The following is a 23,646-nucleotide window of genomic DNA, read 5'->3' as shown; positions in this document are numbered from 1 at the left end:
TATTTCAAATCGTAAAATATTTTTAAAGCATCCGTGTGTGTGAAAACAAGCCTGGAAAGAGGCGTGAAGATTTGGGGAGAAAAACAAGAGATTCTTAGTGCATTTCAGTGAATTATTCATGAGATATATCGTCTAATAAATGTGACTCCGTTTGTCTTTTTTCATACGGTTACAGCGGAATACAAAAAAGAATGCAGCGACTGAAAAGAGCTCTTGCCATAGCAAGTCACATTCTGAAAATAAAACAAAGGACATTTTCAGCTCATTCAATCAAACTGACAGATGATTTGAAGTGCAACAACCTTATGATTTGTTTCAGTCTTATTGAGTGAAACTTCCTGTGATTAAAATAGTTCACTTTAAAAAAAAAATGTTTGCCGATAATTTGCTCACCCCCATGTCATCTAAGATATCCATGTCATTCTTTCTTCAGTCGAATAGAAATTAAGGTTTTTGATGAAAACATTCCAGGATTTTCTCCATTTAATGGACTTTATTGGGAACCAAACGGTTCAAGGTCCAAATGAGAGTTTCAGTGCATCTTCAAAGGACTTTAAACGACACCAGACGATGAATACGGGTCTTATCAAGGACCCTTCGAGTCATGACTCGAATTAAGATTTGTTCATTTTGATGAACGAGTTTGAACAGGAGAGTCACGAACGCTCATCACAGAACAGAGCAAGGCGAGCATTTGTGCTTATAATCAAACTTAAACTTTTTTGTTTATTTTTGAAATGACCGACCGTTTCGCTAGATAAGACCCGTATTCATCGTCTGGTGTCGTTTAAAGCCATTTGAAGCTGCACTGAATCTCTCATTTGGACCTTGAACCTTTTGGTTCCCATTGAAGTCCATTATATGGAGAAAATCCTGGAATGTTTTAATCAAAAACGTTAACTTCTTTTCGACTAAAAAAAGAAACTCGTGGACATCTTGGATGACATGGGGGTGAGAAAATTATCAGCAATTTTTTTTTTTTAAAGTGAACTACTCCTTTAAGTTCCTCCCATAATCTAAAGCGCAGTAGTTAGGCTTAATAGGAAAAAGGTGAATAGTAGAGACGAGTCATATTCAGACACGGGGTCTTATTGAGTCGAGTGAGCCTACTAAAGAATCACTCAACCAGTTTGTGGATTCATTCAGAAAGACGTGTTGCTCAAAAACCTTCAGGCAGCATTAGCTTTGCAAATATAGACGATACGCTTTCATATTTTGGACGAACGTGAACTGAATGCACTGTATTACTGCCTGATGAACGTTACTGTGTGTGAACGCGTTCATTCTGGTGTCTGTGAACGCACGCTCTCTCAAGTTTGACTTCGTACAACCCATTTTTTTGAAGTATGAACTGAACTAGTTCATTTTAAAATGTGTGAACTGAACTTTGAACTAGTTCATGTAGAAATCGGTAGAAAGTGAACTTTCTCAACACTGATTGTGTCTGTGTCACTTGCTCAATATTAACGTCATGTTTATTGTAATTTGTGGATTCAGTTCACTCTTCTCGTTTAAACATAACTAAATGTAATCGTCATCTGTAGACTTTTATGGCCTGAGTAAGCTCAGTCATTAGCACAATAAATGGGATTGATTATTAACCATAACCATCTCTCTTCAAACAGTACTGACCTGCGGTTTTGTCACAACTTGCATTGTACAACAAACCCCAAAAGGTTGGGACATTTTGTAAAATGCAATAAAATCAAGAATCTTTGATTTGTTAATTTTCTTGAACATTTATTTAACTGACATAAGAGCACAGAAAAGATTATAAAAGTTTCCACAGACTAACTTGATTGTGTTTTGCAAATATAAAGACATTTTGATAGCTACAACACACCAAAAAAGCTAAATAAAAGTGAAAAGCTGATCGAATTTCCAAGTTAAACTCTTTTGAAACAGTCCACAAAGTGAACAGAAAGCTGTACATCTGTTCAATACAGAAATGGCGCTGAGTTCTCCGAGCCTGAGCTCATCACAGATGATATGAAACACAGCAGACTGTTGAGCAGATGTCTTGTATCAGATAAAATTGAGGAAAAATTACACTCGCAAAAAATCAACAATTATTAAAGCAACCCCATGTAACTTTTCCTCTGCGGTCGCCCTACAGGTTGGAAGTGGAATTGTCCATTACCGCTCTGCTAAATAATTTAGCCCACCGCAGCCTACTGTCACACACACGCTATCCAGCACCGGCTTTGGAATAAACAATGTCCACAGACAACGTAGAGTATGTTGCATGATTTCATGAAAGTATGATGTATTGCGACATCAGAAACAAAGAAAAACAAAATAAGTACTATTGTAACGCTTGACGTAAAGCAAGTCAAATTTGTAGTTTTCTTTCGTCTCATTAGAACTACAGAAACGCGATCCGATCTGGCAATCTTACATAGCGTGGTTAGCAGATATAGCGTGGTTAGCAGCTTAGCAGATATACAGCCCACGTGATCAAATAGTTGCGCGCGCATTTTGGCAACGGAAGTGGTGTTGTTTCCCACTGACTGTAACGTGTTAGCAACTCCGAAAGTTTATTGAAACGGTTTCGCAGCTTCAAAATGTCTGGTTGTCGCGTTTACGGTTGCACTAATCAATATTCCACCAAGGGGCTTAAGTTTTATATTTCCGACAGAATCACGGCCGTTTCAGAAGAACCGGCGGCGATTAAACGTGTTGATTGGAGCGAGGACATAATAAAAAATCCGCTCGCGTAGCTTGACCGAGCTTGACACACTGCTGATTCTCGCCATTCTTCCGTTGCCAATATGCGCGCGCATGCGTTGCCACGTCATCATTGTGTACGAACCGTAAAAGGGTCTATAGGACCGCAAAGCGAATCCAGAAGTGACTTTTGACCCTGTTTCAACTTAATGAACCACTGAAACGATTTTGAAAACATTATTTTAAGGCAACAAAAAATCGTACTTAGTATTGCTTTAAAAAGTGTCATTAAAAGTGAAAGTGATGTGACAGTGGTAAAGATGTCTCTTTTTGGAGTGTGTTGCAGCCATCAATATCGAAATTTGTTACAAAATACACTTAAGTTAGTCAGTGAAAACTGTAAAAATCTTTTCTTTGCACTTTTGTCGGTTAAATAAAGGTTAAAGAGAATGAACAAATCACAGATTCTTGATTTTATTTCATTTGACAATATGTCCCAACTTTTCTCAATTTGGGGTTGTATGAATGATGTGAAGTCAACAGGTAAGAACCACGTGGTTACTTAGCAACAGAAGAAAAGAATGTGTTGCTAAGAGACAGCCGCTGTACTCTACAGTCGGTTGATAAAGAAGAGTGTAGCAATGACGATGAGCAATCATTTGAGTCACTCAAATAAACAAGCCGTTGAGAGGGGCATGACAATTGCTGTGGAACGGGTATACATTGGTTTCAAGGTAATATTTGATGTGTTTAAGTGCTGCATGTCAATGAGTTTTACTAACGCATGCTCTTCAAACGCGTGCTAGTATTTACTCTCTGGTATTTACCGCTCATGACGCGCAGCACATGTACGCAAGGAGACATAATCCTGCTGACAACTATGGCAAGCCACTTGAACATTTATTCTTTAACTAACTATTAGGGTAAGATACAGTGTATTGAATGTGTGTTATAATGTTGAATGGAAAAGTCATTTATAATAAATAATAATATATGATAAAACAACAATATTCCATAAAAAAATGAAATGTCTATTTTGATTTCATGATGACTTTAAGCTCAAATTTTGGTAGTGACAACCATATTCCGGTTGTGTGAACTTAGCTAACGTTATGCCATTAGTCTCCGTGAATAGGTTTTTTTTTATGTTTGAAAGCATAGATAGCATTGATAATACAATGCTAAATCATAAATCAGATGTACACCTATGTACAATAACATATCGATGTCCAGCAATCGATTTAATAGTACATTGTGTTTAATTTGTCGTTTAATGCGATCTAATACGTGTTGGTGGCGAGAATTTTCACGTGAAGAAATACATAGATCCGACATTTACGCGCATGCACTTTAATATTCCATCCAGTGGCATAACTTTTGCCAAGCGTGTTAGAGGTTCTGGGTTCCAATCCACACTCGTATAGTTTTTTTTTTTTCTCATTAAAACCGATTATGTTTATCAGTTGTATATCAAGCAGAGACACGTTTGTGTGCATTTTAGTTTGTGATTTCACCGGAACGAATATAGAGTCTCCGCAACGGATTAACGCCCTGTTTACATGAGAACGCTCGCGGGTGAAAACGTAAAAATATTTTATCAGATGTGCCTTTCGTTTACACGGCGACGGCGTTTTGGGGGCTTAAAACGCAAAAAAGTGAAACCACCCTCCAGATTGGAAATCTTAAAAACGCTCTACCGCCACGTTCCCGTGTAAAGGGTAAAAACGCAAAAGTCTGCTTGACAGTGAAGGTTGTACGCAGGCACACGGACTTTGGGTTGTTGTATGGGAGTGATTCACATCGCCACCTAGCCGCCTGGAGTGCATACTACATTGAATTTCACACACTTTTGCGTCACCATATGCACGCGGATTTCCCACCCAAAACGCTCGTCTAAATGCAAAATAAAAAGTGAGAACGCAACGCCACTTTTGCGTTTTCTCTTCAGAATCGTTTCTGTGTAAACATAGCCTAAAGCGCGTGTCCTTGTGAAGACTGTGCGCTACGCAGCGCTGGCCACAAGAGAACACTTTATCCACGCCACTGATCGCAGTCAACAAGCGCTGTGGCCAATTGGGTTCAAAAACAACACATTTCAGCACTACATCGCTCGAGATGTTTCAAAAGTGGTGGGGACAATATCAACCCTGGTTAGAAGTGGTGTGGACATGTACCACCCATCCCACCCGCAAATTACGCCTATTCACAGACGTTGCTGTTAGCCTAAAAGACATGCTGATGCTGCTGCATACACGATTAAACCCCTGTAGCAGATATATACAGGTGGAGCTGGGGAAGGTGGAGGGTTTCTGAAAGCACAAATGGTCAAACCGCTGATACAACAACAACCAATCAGCTGCGCTATGTAGCTGACAATGCGATCTACCAAATATTAAAGACCTATCAGCCTGTGCCATCTAGAGTTTCATGTCAGAACTTGGTATTTACGTATCATGCAACAGGACATCATGACTTTTGCGTAAACATACACACCGCTTTCAAGTCATGTGGCGTGTTATCTATACGCATTTTGAGCTATCCGCGTGTATGCGTATATGTCTACGCCGTTAAATGTCCGAGTGATTCCGCATGTATGTACACGCCGTTAAATGTCCGAGCGAAACGAAGCAAAATGTAGATCTACATCTGGGGAGCGATATTTTTTTTCCCTAGGATAGTAGGGGAAGACTCATAAATGGTATTAACCCCAGTGACGGGTAGGTTTAGGGATGGGGTTGGGGTAGGTCATTTATATATATATACATTAATGTTACTTTAAGTCACCGGCGTTCATAAACACGCTGAAAAGCGATTATGCGTGTTCATAGCACGTCAAAAATGGAAATACAATTTGGCGTGTCATACATATGCCATTTCACGAGATCAGTCTGTATAAAAGTAGACCTACTACTAGATATTTATTGAATTAGTAGGCGTACTTGTTGGTTTTAGTATACGTTCTAGTAGGCTATAATGATTAATTCAACAGTAGTGAAATTGAAACAGTCACTAGTGGGATAACTCGCTCGTATAATAAAAAAGAGAGAAGCATTAGTAACACAGAAATGTATTTTTAAGCAATAAATGTTCAAAAGGCTTGCCATAGACATAGCAGAGCTCTCGGCTTTTTTTTTTTTTTTTTTTCAAATTCAATTAACCTGTGACGCTGACCCGGTGAGGCGCGAGACTCGACGCGGTCCACCACTCTGATTTTACGCGCAAACGTTGATTTATCTGTCAGTTAACAACACGGTCGAACATGCGCGCCCCGTGCAGTGCGCGAGGTCTACATGACGCGGGAAGAGCAGGATATTCCTCCAGGACAGTTTGAGGGTTACTTCTGCACCTGAATGCGACCAGAGAGTAAGAACGCGACGAGAACGATCGAGCAGGTGTTCAGCCGCCCGAACCTCACGAAGAATGCAACTTCTCACCTGTACATAAGGTAAGTCTTGCTGTTGTGCACCGACAGTCTCGCGTTTCAAATCTAAAAATCTTTGTGAGAATGATAAACTGTCATGCGTCCTAAACAAATATGTAGTACGGGTAGGACATTTACTAAGGAATTTTGCTATATAACTTAGGCCTGCTATATAGCAAAAAATATTTGCTATAGCCTATAGCAAATATTTTTGCTATATAATAAATGAGTAAAGTAAATGAACAAGTAAATACACGTGTGTCTTTATTCTATTGGATGCAGAGAAAACATTACATAAGCATTGTGTCGTCTTATCGCTTAAATGAAACTGAAAAGATTCATAGTAAACTATGGATTAGCATCATGCATCCTGTCCCCCGCAGTAGCTCTAGGAATAACACACACACACACACACACACACACAGGTTCTGCTGCCCGTGTTTTTGCCTATGTGTGGCAATTTCTATTAATATCTATGCCCCGTTTAAATCAACCTGACCCCATTTAAGTGCTTTATATCATAAACACATTGTGATGTTTAATGGAATTATCAGATTATGATATATAAACGCAATGATGCTTAGATTACTACAAACAAAATAAATATTGACATACTGTGAAAGGTTTGTCAAGTGCACATGTGGAATTTTAAATATGTGCCTGATTTGAATATTGATATATAAATATTGTTGGTTTTTCTCATTTATTATAATGAATATAATGTTATTTAAATGTATCTTTGTGTCAGTGAATGATATCAAATGAGCACTTTCTCTTTAGTTGAGTTGGGCTCTTGTTTGTCGTTTTCATCTCTCCTGTTTCACTTCTCTTTCTGCAGGTACTGCTGGCCTATGAATGGGACTGTGCTGTGGCCACCACTGCTTTCTGCTCTTCAGTCAGGACTATGTGCTGCCCATGTGCCCCTCTGAATGCACTGGCCAGCTGTTTGCGAGAGCAGGGAGGGTGGGGCGGCCCACCGGGGGCGAGGCGGAAACAGGGCGATGTCCCCTCAGTTTCGGATCGCAGTGCTGGGAGCTCAGGGGGTGGGCAAGACTGCCATTGTGAAGCGCTTTCTTCACAATGACTACAGTGAGGTGGCGGTGTCCAGTAAGACACGGCGGGTGCATCTCTCTGCCGCAGTGCTCAATGGTCATGTGCATGACCTTCAGATTACAGATTACCCAGCCATCAGCAGCTTTCCTGGCAGCTCTCTGCAGGTACGGTACCCAACGCATCACAAAATATGACTCTGACCGGACCTCGTGTCTGGACAAAGTTTAGCACATTTAGAGAAAGCACATTTGAGGTGCCCAAACAAGGGCGTAGGTTTGATTTTGACACTGGTGGGAACGTAAAAGCTTTATTCTTGGACAGTAAGGGATTTAGTCCATATTTACTATATTAAAGGCAATGACGACAAGGAGCCGGTTTAACAGAGATGTCAACATCTCTGAGATGCAAGTTTAATCGTCAACATCTCTGATTAGCATCAGAGTACATAAAGTATATGTAATACTCTATAATACATAAAGCACTTAAAGGAGTAGTTCACTTTTAAAAAAAAACTTTTGCTGATAATTTACTCACCCCCGTGTCATCCAAGATGTCTATTCTTTCTTCAGTCGAAAAGAAATTAAGTTTTTTGATGAAAACATTCCAGGATTTTTCTCCATATAATGGACTTCAATGGGAACCAAACGGTTCAAGGTCCAAAAGACAGTTTCAGTGCAAACTGCAAACTGTTCAAAGGGCTTTACATGATTCCAGACGATGAATAAGGGTCTTATCAAGCGAAACGATCGCTCATTTAATAAATAAATAACAAAGTTTAAGTTTTATAAGCTCAAATGCTCGCCTTGTTCTGTTCTCTGATGCGCGTTCGTGACTCTCCTGTTCGAACTCGTTTATCAAAATGAACGAATCTTTTCGAAATGAACGAGTTGACTCGGGAAAAGATTCGTTCATTTTGATGAACGAGTTTGATTAGGAGAGTCACAGTCGCGCATCACACCCTAACCCTAACAGCAAGGCAACCATTTGAGCTTATAAAACTTATTTATTTATTTTTTATTTTATAGTTATTTTTTTTTTAAATGAGCGATCGTTTTGCTTGATAAGACCCTTATTCATTGTCTGGAATCGTTTAAAGCCCTTTAAACAGTTTGCAGTTTGCACTGAAACTGTCTTTTGGACCTTAAACTGTTTGGTTCCCATTGAAGTCCATTATATGGAGAAAAATCCTGAAATGTTTTCATCAAAAACCTTAATTTCTTTTTGACTGAAGAAAGAATGACATGGACATCTTGGATGACATGGGGGTGAGTAAATTATCAGCAAAAGTTTTTTGAAAAGTGAACTACTCCTTTAAAGGGTTAGTTCACCCAAAAAAGAAAATTATGTCATTAATTACTCGCCCGCATGTTGTTCCTAACCCGTAAGACTTTCGTTTAACTTTGAAACACATACGAAGATCTTTTCAATGAAATCTGAGAGCTTTCTGTCCCGCCATCGACAGTCTACTACACAATTACCATTTCCAAGACCCAGAAAGGTAGTAAAGACATTATTACAGTAATCCATGTGACTCCACTGGAGTGTTAACCTTAGTTTTATGATACATATGTGCTGCAATGAAATATTTACTCGCACAGTAATATAATATCCATGCAAAATTTACATTATATAAAAGTTGCATGGTTGCATACAATAATGTGATATTCAGATCAGCAACGGTCTCCGAGGGTGATGCAGGTTTATGAAGGGCCAATTAAACAGAATGTTTCAGTTTTTTGCTATGAGCTCTGAGTTTATGCACAGTAAGAGCGTTAGTATTGCAGATTGGTTTATAATGAACCAGTAGCCTGGAAACTCATGGTTCTGTGTATCACTTGTGGTTTCAGACAGCTTGAAAGAATAAAAGAGCCACTTGAGCAGTAAGGCCTTTTGTCTCAGCACACTGTTCTTTTTTCAGTGCTGTCACAATGATTCAGTGCTTGAATTAGTGACGATGGCAAAAGAGGATTCTTTCATAACTTTACATTTATAATTATATTCTCAATTGGAGTTTAATGTCAGAGAGCTAGAGGTTACCTTGAATTATCATTACCTAGGGCCCTGTTTACACCTGGTATTAAAGATGCGTTTTGGTTGATCGGATCACAAGTGGATGACACTAAATACAGGCGTAAAGCTTTTTGAACTTGTCCACTTTCAACCTCTTCCAGAGGTAGTCGAAAACACATTCGATTTAAACTTTGTCGTGTGAAAACCCAAATGTGGTTTGAAGACGAAAAACGTACCAAACACAACGTTCTCTCAACATTCCTGATTTCTAACACACACTCACAGCGTTCGGCTGGTCTTGCGGCTGTCTGAGCAGAAACTAAAGCTGATTTCCTCCGTATGTTTTTCCTTCGTCTCTGTGCGTGAGATTATTTCATCCATTAGATTTAAAGATCCCTACAAAAAGAGACCCTCCCCTCGAAGAAATCAGATTGAAACCATTGAAAGTGGACAAAAGAGACTCGTCTACTTGCGATCCGATCTAACAATACTCATCTTAATACCAGGTATAAAAGGCAACTGCTTTTCTTTCTACGATTGCAAAAGCGAGCATTTCTCCCCAAATCCTGACTAACCTCTAGATTTTATCTGAAAAAGCACCATCCAATGAAACATAATTTGTTTGTAAAGTGCTAAATGAGTGCCTTCTATCATTCTTCACATGGCTGATATACACAAACTAATGGGAGAGAATAAGAATAAGCAGATCATTATCTCTCTTGTTTCCGCATCACCTGTTACACTCCTATCTCCTTCAGTTATAACTACCTCATATTAATCCGTTCAGAAAGGTTCTGAATGAATCATCGGAACATGAGTAATATGAATCTCAAGGTTCAGGAGTGAAAGTGTTATGTTTTGTTTGTAGTGTTATTATTTTTGTTGAGCACGTGTATTAACTCTTTAAAGCCTGGCATATGAAAGGTTAGGAATTGTATATTTGAATGGAGCAGTTTAGTGAGAAATATCATATCATATTAATCAGGATTTTATGGCTCATAGTATTGTGAAAATATGGAGCTCGTCTTTGAAGACGAAAAACACCTCAGTTTTATTCAGAGGCACAAACTAAGCAGAAATATGCAATGTGATGCAGTTTTTGATATTTATGAGCCAAATATAAGATCAAATTCTGATTGAAGTGTAGTGTGGCAGAGTACTCGCATAAAATGCATATGATACAATACAATAAAACCAGTTGTCTCTATATCTCCCAATAATAAGTTTTTGTAAGATGATATTTAAATCCTTAGTTTTATGATAAAAGCTCTTTAGTTTTTATTGCGGGGGACAAAACATATAATGCAATGCAATACAATGACGATTGAGAGATAAAGGTTCCTCAAGAGCTAGGTGTATCATATTTGATACTCACGTTTTAACATAATTTTCAAAAAAATGATGTATGGATAATCAAGTAAAGTTACTTGAGTTCAGTAAGTGTTCATCTTATACGAACAATATAAAAGTATATCTTATGTTTACTTTATACAACTCAGTAAAGATTTCACAGCAAAACAGATGTTTATTAGAATTAAAAGGCCTTTTGGTTACACTTTATTTCGATTTAGATGTTATACTAATTATAAGTAACTTGTCAACTAACTCTCATTAGAGTATTAGTATATTATAGTAGACTGTCAGTAGACTGTAGGTGTTAGGCTTTACGTTAGGATAATACGTTTACTTGTAGTCACCAAGTTACTTATAGTCTGTTGGGGGACCAACAAAATAAAGTGTTAGCAGATATTAAGCTGACAGTCTAGTCTACTAATACTCTTATGACGGTTAGTTGACATGTAGTTGAAAAGTTACTGATAGTTAGTTGAATGTCTAAAGTGGACTATCGAAATAAAGTGTTACCGGCCTTTACTTTGCTAAAAAATGATGAACTATCAATCAGACGACAGAAGGCATGTGGTTAATTGTGTGCAGGTTTTTTTTTAGCAAAGGTTTGATCGTGTTAGTAATTTAGAGGTCTTAGAAGTTTGCGTATCAAATATGATACAGTAGGCTTAATTGGGTAAACTGATGTTTGACATGATCAAGTCTTGTGTTGCTAGATAATGTGCTCTGTCTGTGCAGGAATGGTCAGATGTTTGCTGTCGAGGCATTCGGAGCGCTCATGTGTACATTCTGGTTTACGACATCTGCTGTTTCGACAGCTTTGAGTATGTCAAAAGCATGCGGCAGCAGATCTTAGAGACCAGGTACGTGATGGGAATATTTTCTTAATTCTCTTTTTATTCCTTCACACATTTACATCTTTGCCCCTTCTGTCTTCCTGTTATGCTTTATCTGCTTACACTTGAATTCTCCGTTTTTTCTGCTCTGCTTTATCTCCTGCATGTTTCTCAACCCTTCTTTTCTTCAATGTTTTGTAATTACGCTCAAAAACCGAGACTCTTCTGTAATCATGGGCTGCCAGCATACTGGGCCATTTCTTCATCATTTGGATCCAAATCAACAGAAATTCTTTTCTCATCTGCTGATTGCAAAGGTCATCTTCAAAAGCCAATTCAAAAACCTCAGAGACTTTTTGAGGTTTGATGATGAGGCCTGTTTGTGGCTGATTTTGGCTGCATACTATATCTCTTTGATATCATTCACTCTTTGACTTGATATCCATATGTTAAAACGTTTGGCAAGGTGCTGCTTGAATTCATTATCATGTTATTGTGTGAACGAATACCTTTTTTTTTTTTAGCTCTGATGAAATAACTTAGTGTTTTATAGTCAATATACTACAATCTCTGTGGATATCTTGAAAATGAAATGTTGTGACAAATTTGCCACACGGTGTCTTAAACCATCCAAGACCAAATAGTGTATTTATAGGTGTAAAATGAACTAATAAATTAAATAAATTTTCATAATCAGAATTTTAATTCAGTAAAAATATCACACAAAAAAAATCAAACAAGAAAAAATTATTTGTATAAAAATTCTATTTTTATTGCACTGTGAATCAGAATACATTGGCAGAAATAAAAATTATGTAATCAGTTACATCTTATTAAGATATGAAATTCAAATTAGAACTGGCATATTTTTATTTTGTAATCGTACATTTTAATAGCTATTATGGTAACTTGAAATATTTGAGAAAAATAATTCATACATTTAACTTAAAATTATCATGGCTAGCTTTAACTTGCTAATTCATTAAATGCTAAATGGTAACATGTTTTGATAGCATTAGCATAGAATAGCAATTGCTGAAGAAGTATGGCAGTAAAGCACATTTAACATCTGTTCTCAAACCAAGCTCATGCTCCACTCATCACCCCAAAACCCACACATATCAGAAACTCTTCTAAATAATCGTAGGAAAACATTAAACACGACTAAATCTCCCACCTAACATTAATCTTGCTCATTATATAACACTCAATTTTAGTATTTACTTTAGAAATAGAAATCCCAGACCAGTTTCAGTTAAATTTAAGTTTGTCTAAATTAAAAGAAACAAGTTAAAACAACTCAAAACAATGAAATAATCTAGATTACTTAATTTTTGCTAATTTTGGGAACTCAAAAGAAAAAGGAAGTTCTGCATACTAAAAGTGTTTAACTCAAACCAATTAATGATTGTGAGCATTAGGGTTTACAGTGTTGCAAAATGTCAACTTACATTGTCTTAAAATGTAAAAACTGTATTATTACACAGCTCTATTTACAGTATATATATAATCTCAATTAACTGATCTTGATCACAAAATGTAACTATATCCAGCTCTTTATATAAATTTGTAAGATATAATAGACATTTAATCTCATGATTTTCTGTAAAGCTGCTTTAAATTAATTTGTATTTTGAAAAGCGAAATATAAACACATTTCACTTGATATTATATTATATTATATTATATTATATTATATTAAAATATATTATATTATATTATATTATATTATATTATATTATATAGGCCTATGTATTGATGTGCATTCAGAGAATATATCTTTAATACATTTATTTTTCTTACGCAATAGGATTTAAAATGCCCTGTGTATCAAAGTAATACACACAGTAACAGTGATGCTCCATCAATATTTAATATCAGCTCAGTCACCGATTGGCTTAAACGGTCCGTGAGGGCGTCAGCGCTGAGTCTGTCACTCACAGCCAGGTTTAGCGTAATCAATGGCGTCAGCTGTCATGCTTCGCTTGCGTCAAGGCCTGAGGATTGAGACAGGCAGTTCCGGTGACAAACATTCATGTTTTATTGATCCAGGCAGAACATAATGAAGTCACCTTGGCCCGACCCTGCCTCACAGCCTCGACCACACAATAGGAGGAGGATGAGCCAGTTCGATTCACTGATCTGATCTGCTAATAACCAACAGAAGTGAGAGCGCTCGCTGTCAATCGTTCCTGTAATAAGACCGTTCCTGTTAGAGTGACGAATTACAAGGGAGACGGTAAATTAATCTTTGGTAAAACAATAGCCACCTGTCCTGATCTCAGATGAAGTTTGGATGGAGATCTGTTAACATTATTAATAGTGTCCATTTACGGTAGCTGTCCATTACATAGGTACATTCAGTACCTAACTGCATTTTTAAACCTTAAATTTATTGTTCACCCAAAAATGAAAATTAGCCTATGATTTACCCTCACCCTGAAGCCATCCTAGGTGTATATGACATTCTTCTTTCAGACAAATACTATCAGAGTTATATTAAAAAAATGTCTTGGCTCTTCCAATCCTTATAATATGGTGTTGGTCGACTTGCGTACGGTCGCCTGCCAGATATTAGTTGTTTTAGTCAATAAAGTTTTAAATATGGATATTTTTCTTACACAAACGCATCACTTCACTTCAGAAGGCCTTTATTAACCCACCAGAGCTGTTTTGTTTGTTGAACTTTTTCTTAGATGGAAAAAAATACCCATTGACTCCCAATATAAGGCTTGGAAGAGCCAGGACATTTTTTTATATAACTCTGATTGTATTCGTCCTGGCATGGCTTCAGGGTGAGTAAATCCTGGGCTAATTTTCATTTTTGGGTGAACTATCCCTTTAAATGCATAAATGTTTCGCCAATCAATTACATACTCTGGTCTTTAACGACTCAGATCTATATCTAACATGGATGGATCTCTACCTGCCACAATAGTATAAAACTCTCCTGATATTTCATTAAGAAATACAAAACAATAAAATAAAGTATATGTTGTTACCTTTTGGTACTTTGAAGTGTTCAATTTGAGCAGATGTTTTTTACCATCGTCACTGTCCTCGTTGAATCTGACCTACAATTGAGTTTTAAATCTCGCAAATTTGCAATTCGTATCTTGCACCCGGCGCAAATGACTTTATACACTAACGCATGTCTCACCCGCGCAAAGCAGGCTTTTTTTCTCCAAAGACGCACGTCGGTAAACTATGAAATGAACTTGCGCCCCCTGGGCGGACTGGCGCAAAAAGGAGGCGTATTTCGGCGCAAACATTCCCTGGTGCTATTTTACACTTACAGAAAACAATTGCGCCACTGACCAGAAAAAAAACTGGTCTAAAGTCAGTGGCGCTTTGCGCGTTGTTCATAATGCTATTTTAAGCGCGAATGCTTGGCTATAATGTAGCGGGTGCACAACGTGCACAAATCATACATTATAACAAGGAAAAATATTAACACTTGAGGAAATCATTGTGGTTTCCATGAAGATGAAAAAACCCAATTGCCCATTTTTTAAGGCTAATTGTAGTACTGAGGGATCAGACCTGTTTGCACAGTAGTGGCAAGAAACATATGTATATAGTGTTTATCCGACGCTGATTTGGGTGGTTTCTCCATCCCCATACAACGTCACTTCTCACGTCTTTCACTGTCCTAACAAGAACGTCGGTCTCATCGGCTGTGAACCGCTCCTGGTGTGCGCCTGGTAAACCCGCCGTTATAATAACAATCCGTCATGCAACATGCGCACCTGCTCTTAAAGGGTATGTTGGATGGCGCTCTGATTGGTTTATTTCACGTTACGCCCAAACCACACCTATGAATAATGAAGCTACTTCAGACCAACCCCTTTTAGATTTGCGCCAGGCGCAAGAGGCATTTATCCCGCCGGGAAAATAGCAACAGCGCTGGGATCCGCCCACAAAGTTACTTGCGCTTTGACAGATCGTTAAAATAGGGCCCTTTCAATTGTGACTTTAAATCTCGCAATTCTGATTTTGTCTCACAGAAATATAAGGTATGACATTTTTATGTGGGTGTAGTTGCGAGAAAAAGTCAGCTGGGAGATGAAAAAAGTCACGATTACCTTTATTTTTTATTCCTTTTTGGAAACAAGCTTCCATATGTTAGACCCCAGTGGTGGTTAATGTTTTAGTCCCTGCCTTTCAGTCCGATCATGTCCGAGATTGAATCACAACTCATGTCGGACTTAGCACAGCAATCCAGACTGACAGTCAGAACTCGTAAATATTAATGACTAAATGAATGAATCAAAGAATAGATTGAGTTAGTGAATGAATGCGGTAATGAATGAATTCTGTTTGCGGAGGGTCTCTGCTGTGTTTGTGAATGAAATGATTGTGTCAGGGATCAGAGAGCCGTCACACACGATGACTGATGGACAATGCTGGTGGTTTCTGTCAATTCAAGACCCAGAGTTACTCGGTGACTGACAGTTTTGGGTCTGAGGAGGTTTGGGGCTAATTGTGTTTACGCCACAATCTTCTTATCCGTACACAGACACACATCAGACATGAGATCAGCTCTGAATGAATACGTTTTGAAATGACTCCACATCAGAACTGTATCTGTCCATTTTCTACAGCAGAAGTCTATTTTTGGCTCTCCTTCCCAGTACAGTCCGGTGCAGCGTTGTGGAAAGCTTCTGTCAGGTGAAACAATTGGAAATCTATTTGTCTTTTTTCAGAGCTGTCAGAGGCACAGGTCATCTCGAACACAGATAAGTGTGGAGACATAAGCTGCTCTCCGGGATGTGTGTGTGCTCTCTGTTGGAGACCGGACGAGAGGTTGATAGAGCAGCCCGACTCTTGACAGCCTGTCACTGCGGCCGTTTGCACACCCAACACATACGAGAGGCTGCTAGACACCAACAACCGAAAACCCCTTTCTCTGACTAATAGACCTTAGTCAGGGTAGCGCCATTTTCTTTTTGACAGGAATGAAAACAGGCATGTGAGGGATAGAACACGTATAGTAGTGCAGTCAATTGTTGTTTTGCCAGTTGTTTTTTCGGTAACGCTTCCTTTTAAAGTCCAGTTACCCATGTAAATACTATGTACTTATTTTAGTAACTACAATTACTGCGTAATAACTAGTACTACCCCTAAACCTACCCCTATTCCATGTACTTACCTTATATTAGCCAGTATTTTCTCGGTAAGTACACTGTAAGTACTTCAATTCAAATGCAGTCCTATTTTGTCTCAATTAAAATGGAATAATAAAACTACACTAAAACCATTTTAAATTCTACAAGTAAATTTAAGCATTTTAACATTATAATGTACAGTGTGAAAAATTGATATTGATTTTGGCATTTGCTAAAAATGAATAAAATTAGATAATAAAATTATTTTTCTCCGGCCAATTTGGCTACTAAATTTTTATGTTAGTGGCCGTTCAGAACTTTTAGCTAAAAAAAATAAAAAATAAAAAAAAATAAAGTTTTTATTTGTTATCCAAAATCATCCAAATACCAAAAAATAAAACAATAAATCACTAATATCAACAGATAATCAAACTAGTACTGGTATGTTGTGCATCCTAACTCCTTAATAAATTCCACTAGAAAAAAAGGTATCAGGATATCTCCCAACGTCATCACAAGTAAACAGTCGACTGACTGTTATAAGACAATTTTCAGTCAATCAACCGCAATTGCAGGAATAAATAAAGATGACCTGAAATACAAATGTTTAATTCCCTTTACAAGGCATTGTTCACAGAAATTCTGCCATTTCAAACCTGTGTACTTTCTTTCTACTGTGAAACATAAAAGAAGATATTTTGATAAATGTTTTTGTCCAAAAAAAGGAAATCGGTGGTAACTTAAACTGTTTGGAATGATTAAACTTTTCAGGGGCGATTCTAGGATTTTCCTTTTATGGGGGCTTAGCCCCCAATAAGGGTATGATTTAAAAAAAATTAAAATAAAAAAACAAGGTAAAAGTTTAATTTAGGGTCTAATGCTCACTTTCATTATGCAATTGCAGGGTTTCATAATCACTGCAGTCCTGAATTTGAGTTGTGAGTTGTGAAATTTTTAATTCTCTGAACTATTATGTCCATTTTAAGATGTTTTGAAGGCATTTTTTTTTTTTTTTTTTTTTGGATAAAACCATGTCAGTGGGCGGCTGATTATTTTTCTCTCCTCATCAGCATCACACTCTTTTTCTCTTTGTTTTTCTCTTGCCCTGTCTCTTCCCCTCCTAAAGTTGAGCTTTGACTGATAATAGGCTTTTCATTTTTGTAAAAAATTCGCTTTCTGATTCTGATGCCTATACAGGGCTGTGGACAGGGCAAAGAGGTCCTACATTTGAGGTGGAGGTTTGGGGGTTAAATTTTTTAATCTCTGATATGTGCATTTCAAGACGTTTGAAAACCAAAAAAAAAAAAAGAAATAGCTTTAAAACTGTCAGTAGATTTGTCAAAACCTGCTCTATCCTCATCTCGCTTGTCTCCTCATCATGCCCTTTCTCTCCCCCTCCTAAAGCTGAGCTTTTTTTATTTACTAAAGGCTACAATTTGTATTATATTTTCAATATGTACACATTCATTATTATTCATGTACCTTACATGATGAAAACGGCTTTGTTAACGTTTCTTGTCTCACAATGACAGCAAACGAATTGTTACATTAGACTGACGTTACATGGCTAATTATAGAAATTAGATAAAACTATTGAGTTTTCCTGATTATTTTTTGTCATTCGTTTAACATTGGTCAACATGACCTCACAAAACTGTCAAATATATAACGTTATTAGTTTAGCTACTTGCATCTCGCACTTATATCTCGCACTTTCCCGTGCACTGAAGTCGAGTCGTGCTGCTAAAATTCGCGCTCAGCTTCTGTGAATGCACTGTAAAGCCCGCCTACTTTGATTTGATTGGTCATGACATTGATGAGCAGTGACAGACCAATGGGCTCAGATGAACACACGGACAATTTCCTCTCTTTTTGACGCGCTCTCTGCTCGGCGCCACTGCGGATTTAAGATGTAGAACGCGCTGAATCTGATTAAAACAAGACCGAAGCGAACATGAATTTGTGTAGCATATTAATCACACATTTTTAGGGGGGCTAGGCATAAATTTAATATAAAAAGGGCCTAGTGATGCCCCAGCTTTGTGGTATAAACTTTGGCACTATACACACTTTAGAAAATGTTCTATATAGAACTTACACTTCATTTATAGAACCTTTTAGGATTTTGTTTTAATTCATTTTAAATTTCAATCAAATGTTATGAATTAAACAGCTCGTAAACATACTTTATGGCAAACATACTTTATTACTAGATATTATCATCAAAAATTGAATGACTCATTAAACATGAAATTATTATGTAGCAATTTAAGACATTTCGAAACTTAAATAGAACCTTATACAGAAACTTTTTGGCTTAAAGGTTTTATTTTTTTAATTGAGTCAAGAATCCAAGGGTTATACATCAAACCCCATTAAACTTTTCATAAATAACCTCCATCTATGGAACCTTTAAATTGAACAAAATATTCTTTTTTGGTGGAAAATGTTCTTCACACCTTTGACTGAGAGTTTTTTGGGGAACCAAAAAGGTTCTTCTATGGTGTCTGTGGAATATAATAAGATTTGACCCGTCTTTTTCTTGTGTAGAATTGTTTTTGCATTCTTTATTCACAGTGGTTGTGTCTGTGTGTCTTTCCACAGAGTCATGGGCTCTGGAGAGACGCCCATTCTAATAGTGGGCAACAAGCGTGATCTGCAGCGAGGTCGCGTCATCCCCCGACACAGCGTTTCTGACTTAGTCCGAAAGAGCTGGAAGTGTGGATACGTGGAGTGCTCTGCCAAGTTCAACTGGCACGTTTTACTGTTGTTCGGAGAGGCTCTCCGCAGCATGGGTTGCGCCCGCTGCAAACACGTCCATGCGACCATCCGTTTCCAGCGGGCGCTCAGGAGAGAGCGATGTGTCCTAATGTGAGGACTTCTGCGATGGTCATTGTGAAGCGATTTATGGGATCTGTCAGGCGATGGATGCTCGGTTACTGTGTGGGCAGCTGGAAGAGCTGTGATAACCCTCTTGCCAAGGAACTTAACATTTGGGATTTTAGCTACGGACAGATGTGGTCTTAAAACAGGAAGTCCATGTTGCTTCATTACCTAAGCCTTCAAATTGATGTCTCTCCTTTTGGACTGAGAGAACACAACCAACATCTCTGCCTTTTATCTTAGAAATCCAAATAGCTGGTGGAAGGTGACAAAAATCAGCTTTAATGTTACATTAGTATGTCATTGCTTATGTTCCGGCCAGGACAGAACATGGGACGCTCCTCTTTGTTTATGAGTAAGGTTGGGTATTGTTTGAATTTGAGCGATTTCTGTTCTGATTCTGCTTATCGATTCCTGTTCTTATCTATTCCCAGTCAAACATTTAGATATCAAACATATTTATTCTGTTTTTTTGCAAAACATTCAGCTGAAAAACATAAGCAAAAATCATCAATCTAAAGAGCAACTAACTAATATAAATTTCTAAAAATATTAATAGAAATATTAAGGATAAGTATACAGTCAGTAATACAACTAAGAAAATTAGTAATAGCTCAAATAAATAGTTTTATTTTTTCTAAATAAAATATAGATGAATCCTTATTAAGTTAAGATCAGTGAGTGATCTTTTTCTTTTGTTATAGATTAACATTTATAACAGACTGCAGCAGGTTTATTAGGCTGCTGTCACTTTAAGAGCTGCACGAATACAACATACTGTTTCACATGGCTTTTCGTTCTGAACTGTTTACGTTCACTTAAGATTTAACCGACTGTTTTACGAGAATATTTTGTTTGTATTTGTCCGTTCAGGCGTAGACCATATTCGTTCACTACATGAGAGGCAGCTTTATGTGTGCGATGTGGATTTAACCGTGTTAAAATGTGCACACAGGAATTGATAAGCAGATTCAAAATTAAATTTTTTAACAAGTATCTGATTCTTGACCTTGACATATCCGATTCCAGAATTGGGATTGATTTTCGATTTAATTCCCAACCCCTACTAAACTTAAGGATCGTGAAGTGTTTCAAAGCTCAGACACTTATAATGTTCCACACAACACAAATTATACAAAAGTCTTTGTTCTTTGGGCACTTTCGTGTATTTAAAGGGATAGTTCACCCAAAAATAGCATAATTTACTCACTTCTGTGTTGTGCCAAACCGGACTGTCTTTCATATGTGGAATACAAAAGAGAAATTTTAATAATGTGGTGGTCGCTCTTTTCCATGCAGTTATATCGAATAGTTACTGAAGCTTTCAAGCTTAAACATAGACACAAAACACCATAAAAGTATTATAAAATGATCCATATGGTTCTGAAATGTTATTTTTCTTTTTAGTTAAAGGAGAACTCTGGTGCAAAATGAACCTTTTGTCTAATAAAACATTGGTACCTAGTCAACCGTTCTCTGAGATTTGTTTTCGTAATAATCGAATGTAAAGAGTTTTATCTCTAAAAACTGTTTAGCGTATAATGCTAGTACTGGGGGCATTGACTAAGTAAAAAGAAATCGCAAGGCTCAAAATAGCCCCACACCAACGCAGTAACATAATGAGGGTCCGTACATGCAAAACGAAGTATTGAGAACTTTGTAAGTGTACAGACCGTTTAATAAGAAGATACTTTATGAAGACAGTTCACTTCGTGTATACAAAGAGGAGCCATCTTTGGAAAACAGTCACGACAAGTCAAACTACGAACGATGTGCTGAGTGAGCTGAATTGTATGAAGTTCAGCGAACTTCTGAACTGTATGAACAGCGTTCGGGGATCGACTTATCGAGACTATTTTCGAAGATGGCTCCTTAATTAACTGTCGTCATAAAGTATCTTCTTATTAAACGTTCTGTACACTTACAAAGTTCTCAATGCTTCGTTTTGCATGTATGGACCCTCATTATGTTACTGTGTTAGTGTGGGGCTATTTTGAGCCTTGTTAGTGGTATAAACTAGTGATTTCTTTTTACTTAGTTAGTAAATGCCCCCATTACTAGCATTATACGCTAAACAGTTTTTAGAGATAAAACCCTTTACATTTGATTATCACGAAAACAAATCTCAGAGAACGGTTGACTATGTACCGATGTTTTATTAGACCAAAGGTTCATTGTTTGCCGGAGTTCTCCTTTAATAACAGAAGTAATATGTTACAGTATGATGCATGAAATCTTTAGTCTCCATTCATTGTAATTGCATGAAAAAGAGTGACTAGTAAATATTACTAAAAGTTCTTCTTTTGAAAGCCATGAGGATGAGTAAATAATGATAAATCTTGAACTATCCCTTTAAGGTATGTCTTGATACTGTGTCTTATCTCAAAAATGTAATTTATGCCGAGGTACGAGAATTTTTCCCACTTTGAAATGCCGTAGACACATTCAATCAAGTCACAGGGGCAAGAGGAAAATATCATTTAAATGTAAATGTGTTATAAATGTATGATCTTACACTGTGGAACCCACTTTGTCATACAGAGGCTTGGATGGTGTTTGTGTGAGGCAAGTAAAAGACTAAAAATATTCCCTTCTTTAATAATTTAACCAACCACATCTCTGGCACATATACAGATCAGCTTCTTCTACACATTCCAGTCTGATCAAAAACATGTTAAATACAAATGTCTGTGTGTAAAGAGCACATTTAATAAATGGACTCTGGAGAGAACATGCATTCTCTTCTGTGTGATGTACGAGTACAAAAATCAATACTTACAGAAGTGTATCTGCCCTACTGTTTATACAATGCACTATACGCACTCAGTAATAAGGTGTGATAAGTAGCACGTACTTTAGAAATCAGTGAGGCATTGCTTGATGTTGTGGCTCACCGATGGTGAAGCTGACTAATGTTCATTAATCCTTGAACAATCAAAGAATAATTTCAGGTAACGTGAGAAACGGAAGCACTTCATTCTCAATAATTGGATGAGATTCAGTGAAATTCGAAAAAGCTGAAATTCATCACAAGTCCCCAGAATTGAGGTGCTCACGGTATCATGCTCTCACAGTCCTCAGAGGACATCTTCAAAGCGTTCCTCTCCACTGACAAGAGTCTGGGGATGAAAGGGGACTGTACAAGGAGAAGAAAGTTGCAAGGGAGCACAGCTGCTGTAGTGTGACAGGCTGCAGTTCTGATGAAGCTATTATTAGCTCCAGACTTATGCCAAGAGTTATTTATAAAACCTGCAGCCAAAAACACGGATGCACAAGGTGACTTAGAAATGGCAGGGAAGAAATGGTAGCGGAAGGCTTGGAGGAGATGAAATGAATAAACAGCGAACAGGGACACATTCTTGTACACTCACCTAAAGAATTATTAGGAACACTTGTTCAATTTCTCATTAATGCAATTATCTAATCAACCAATCACATGGCAGTTGATTCAATGCATTTAGGGGTGTGGTCCTTGTCAAGACAATCCCCTAAACTCCAAACTGAATGTCAGAATGGGAAAAAAAGGTGATTCAAGACATTTTGGGCGTGGCATGGTTGTTGGTGCCATGTAGTATTTCACAATCTGCTCAGTTACTGGGATTTTCACGCACAACCATTTCTAGGGTTTACAAAGAATGGTGTTAAAAGGGAAAAACATCCAGTATGCGGCAGTCCTGTGGGCGAAAATGCCTTGTTGATGCTAGAGGTCAGAGGAGAATGGGCCGACTGATTTAAGCTGATAGAAGAGCAACTTTGACTGAAATAACCATTCGTTACAACCGAGGTATGCAGCAAAGCATTTGTGAAGACGCACAACCTTGAGGCGGATGGGCTACAACAGCAGAAGACCCCATCAGGTACCACTCATCTCCACTACAAATAGGAAAAAGAGGCTACAATTTGCAAGAGCTCACCAAAATTGGACAAGACTGTAAAAATGTTGCCTGGTCTGATGAGACATTCAGATGGTAGAGTCAGAATTTGGCATATGAATGAGAACTTGGATCCATCATGCCTTGTTACCACTGTGCAGGCTGGTGGTGGTGGTGTAATGGTGTGGGGGATGTTTTCTTGGCACACTTTAGGCCCCTTAGTACCAATTGGACATCGTTTAAAAGCCACGGCCTACCTGAGCATTGTTCCTGACCATGTCCATCCCTTTATGGCCACCATTTCCCCATCCTCTGATGGCTACTTCCAGCAGGATAATACACTATGTCACAAAGCTGGAATCATTTCAAATTGGTTTCTTGAACATGACAATGTGTTCACTGTACTAAAATGGCCCCCACAGTTACCAGATCTCAAACCAACAGAGCAT

At 37.7% G+C, this 23,646-nt stretch overlaps 1 protein-coding gene across 1 annotated transcript; it reads left to right on the top strand.

Annotated features, from left to right (window-relative positions):
* Positions 1-3,127: 3,127 nt before the first annotated feature.
* On the top strand, positions 3,128-22,058 carry rasl10b (RAS like family 10 member B). Its single transcript, XM_039661712.2, has 4 exons — positions 3,128-6,112; positions 6,927-7,305; positions 11,237-11,361; positions 19,047-22,058. The coding sequence occupies exons 2-4, from the start codon at positions 7,018-7,020 to the stop codon at positions 19,315-19,317; spliced, it is 684 nt and encodes a 227-aa protein (XP_039517646.1). The 5' UTR covers positions 3,128-6,112; positions 6,927-7,017; the 3' UTR covers positions 19,318-22,058.
* The last annotated feature ends 1,588 nt before the right edge of the window (positions 22,059-23,646 follow it).

This window comes from Pimephales promelas, chromosome 4 (genome assembly GCF_988280905.1).
Source record: "Pimephales promelas chromosome 4, fPimPro1.hap1.1, whole genome shotgun sequence".
NCBI lineage: Eukaryota > Metazoa > Chordata > Actinopteri > Cypriniformes > Leuciscidae > Pimephales > Pimephales promelas.
This window is presented reverse-complemented; position numbering and strand designations above follow the sequence as displayed.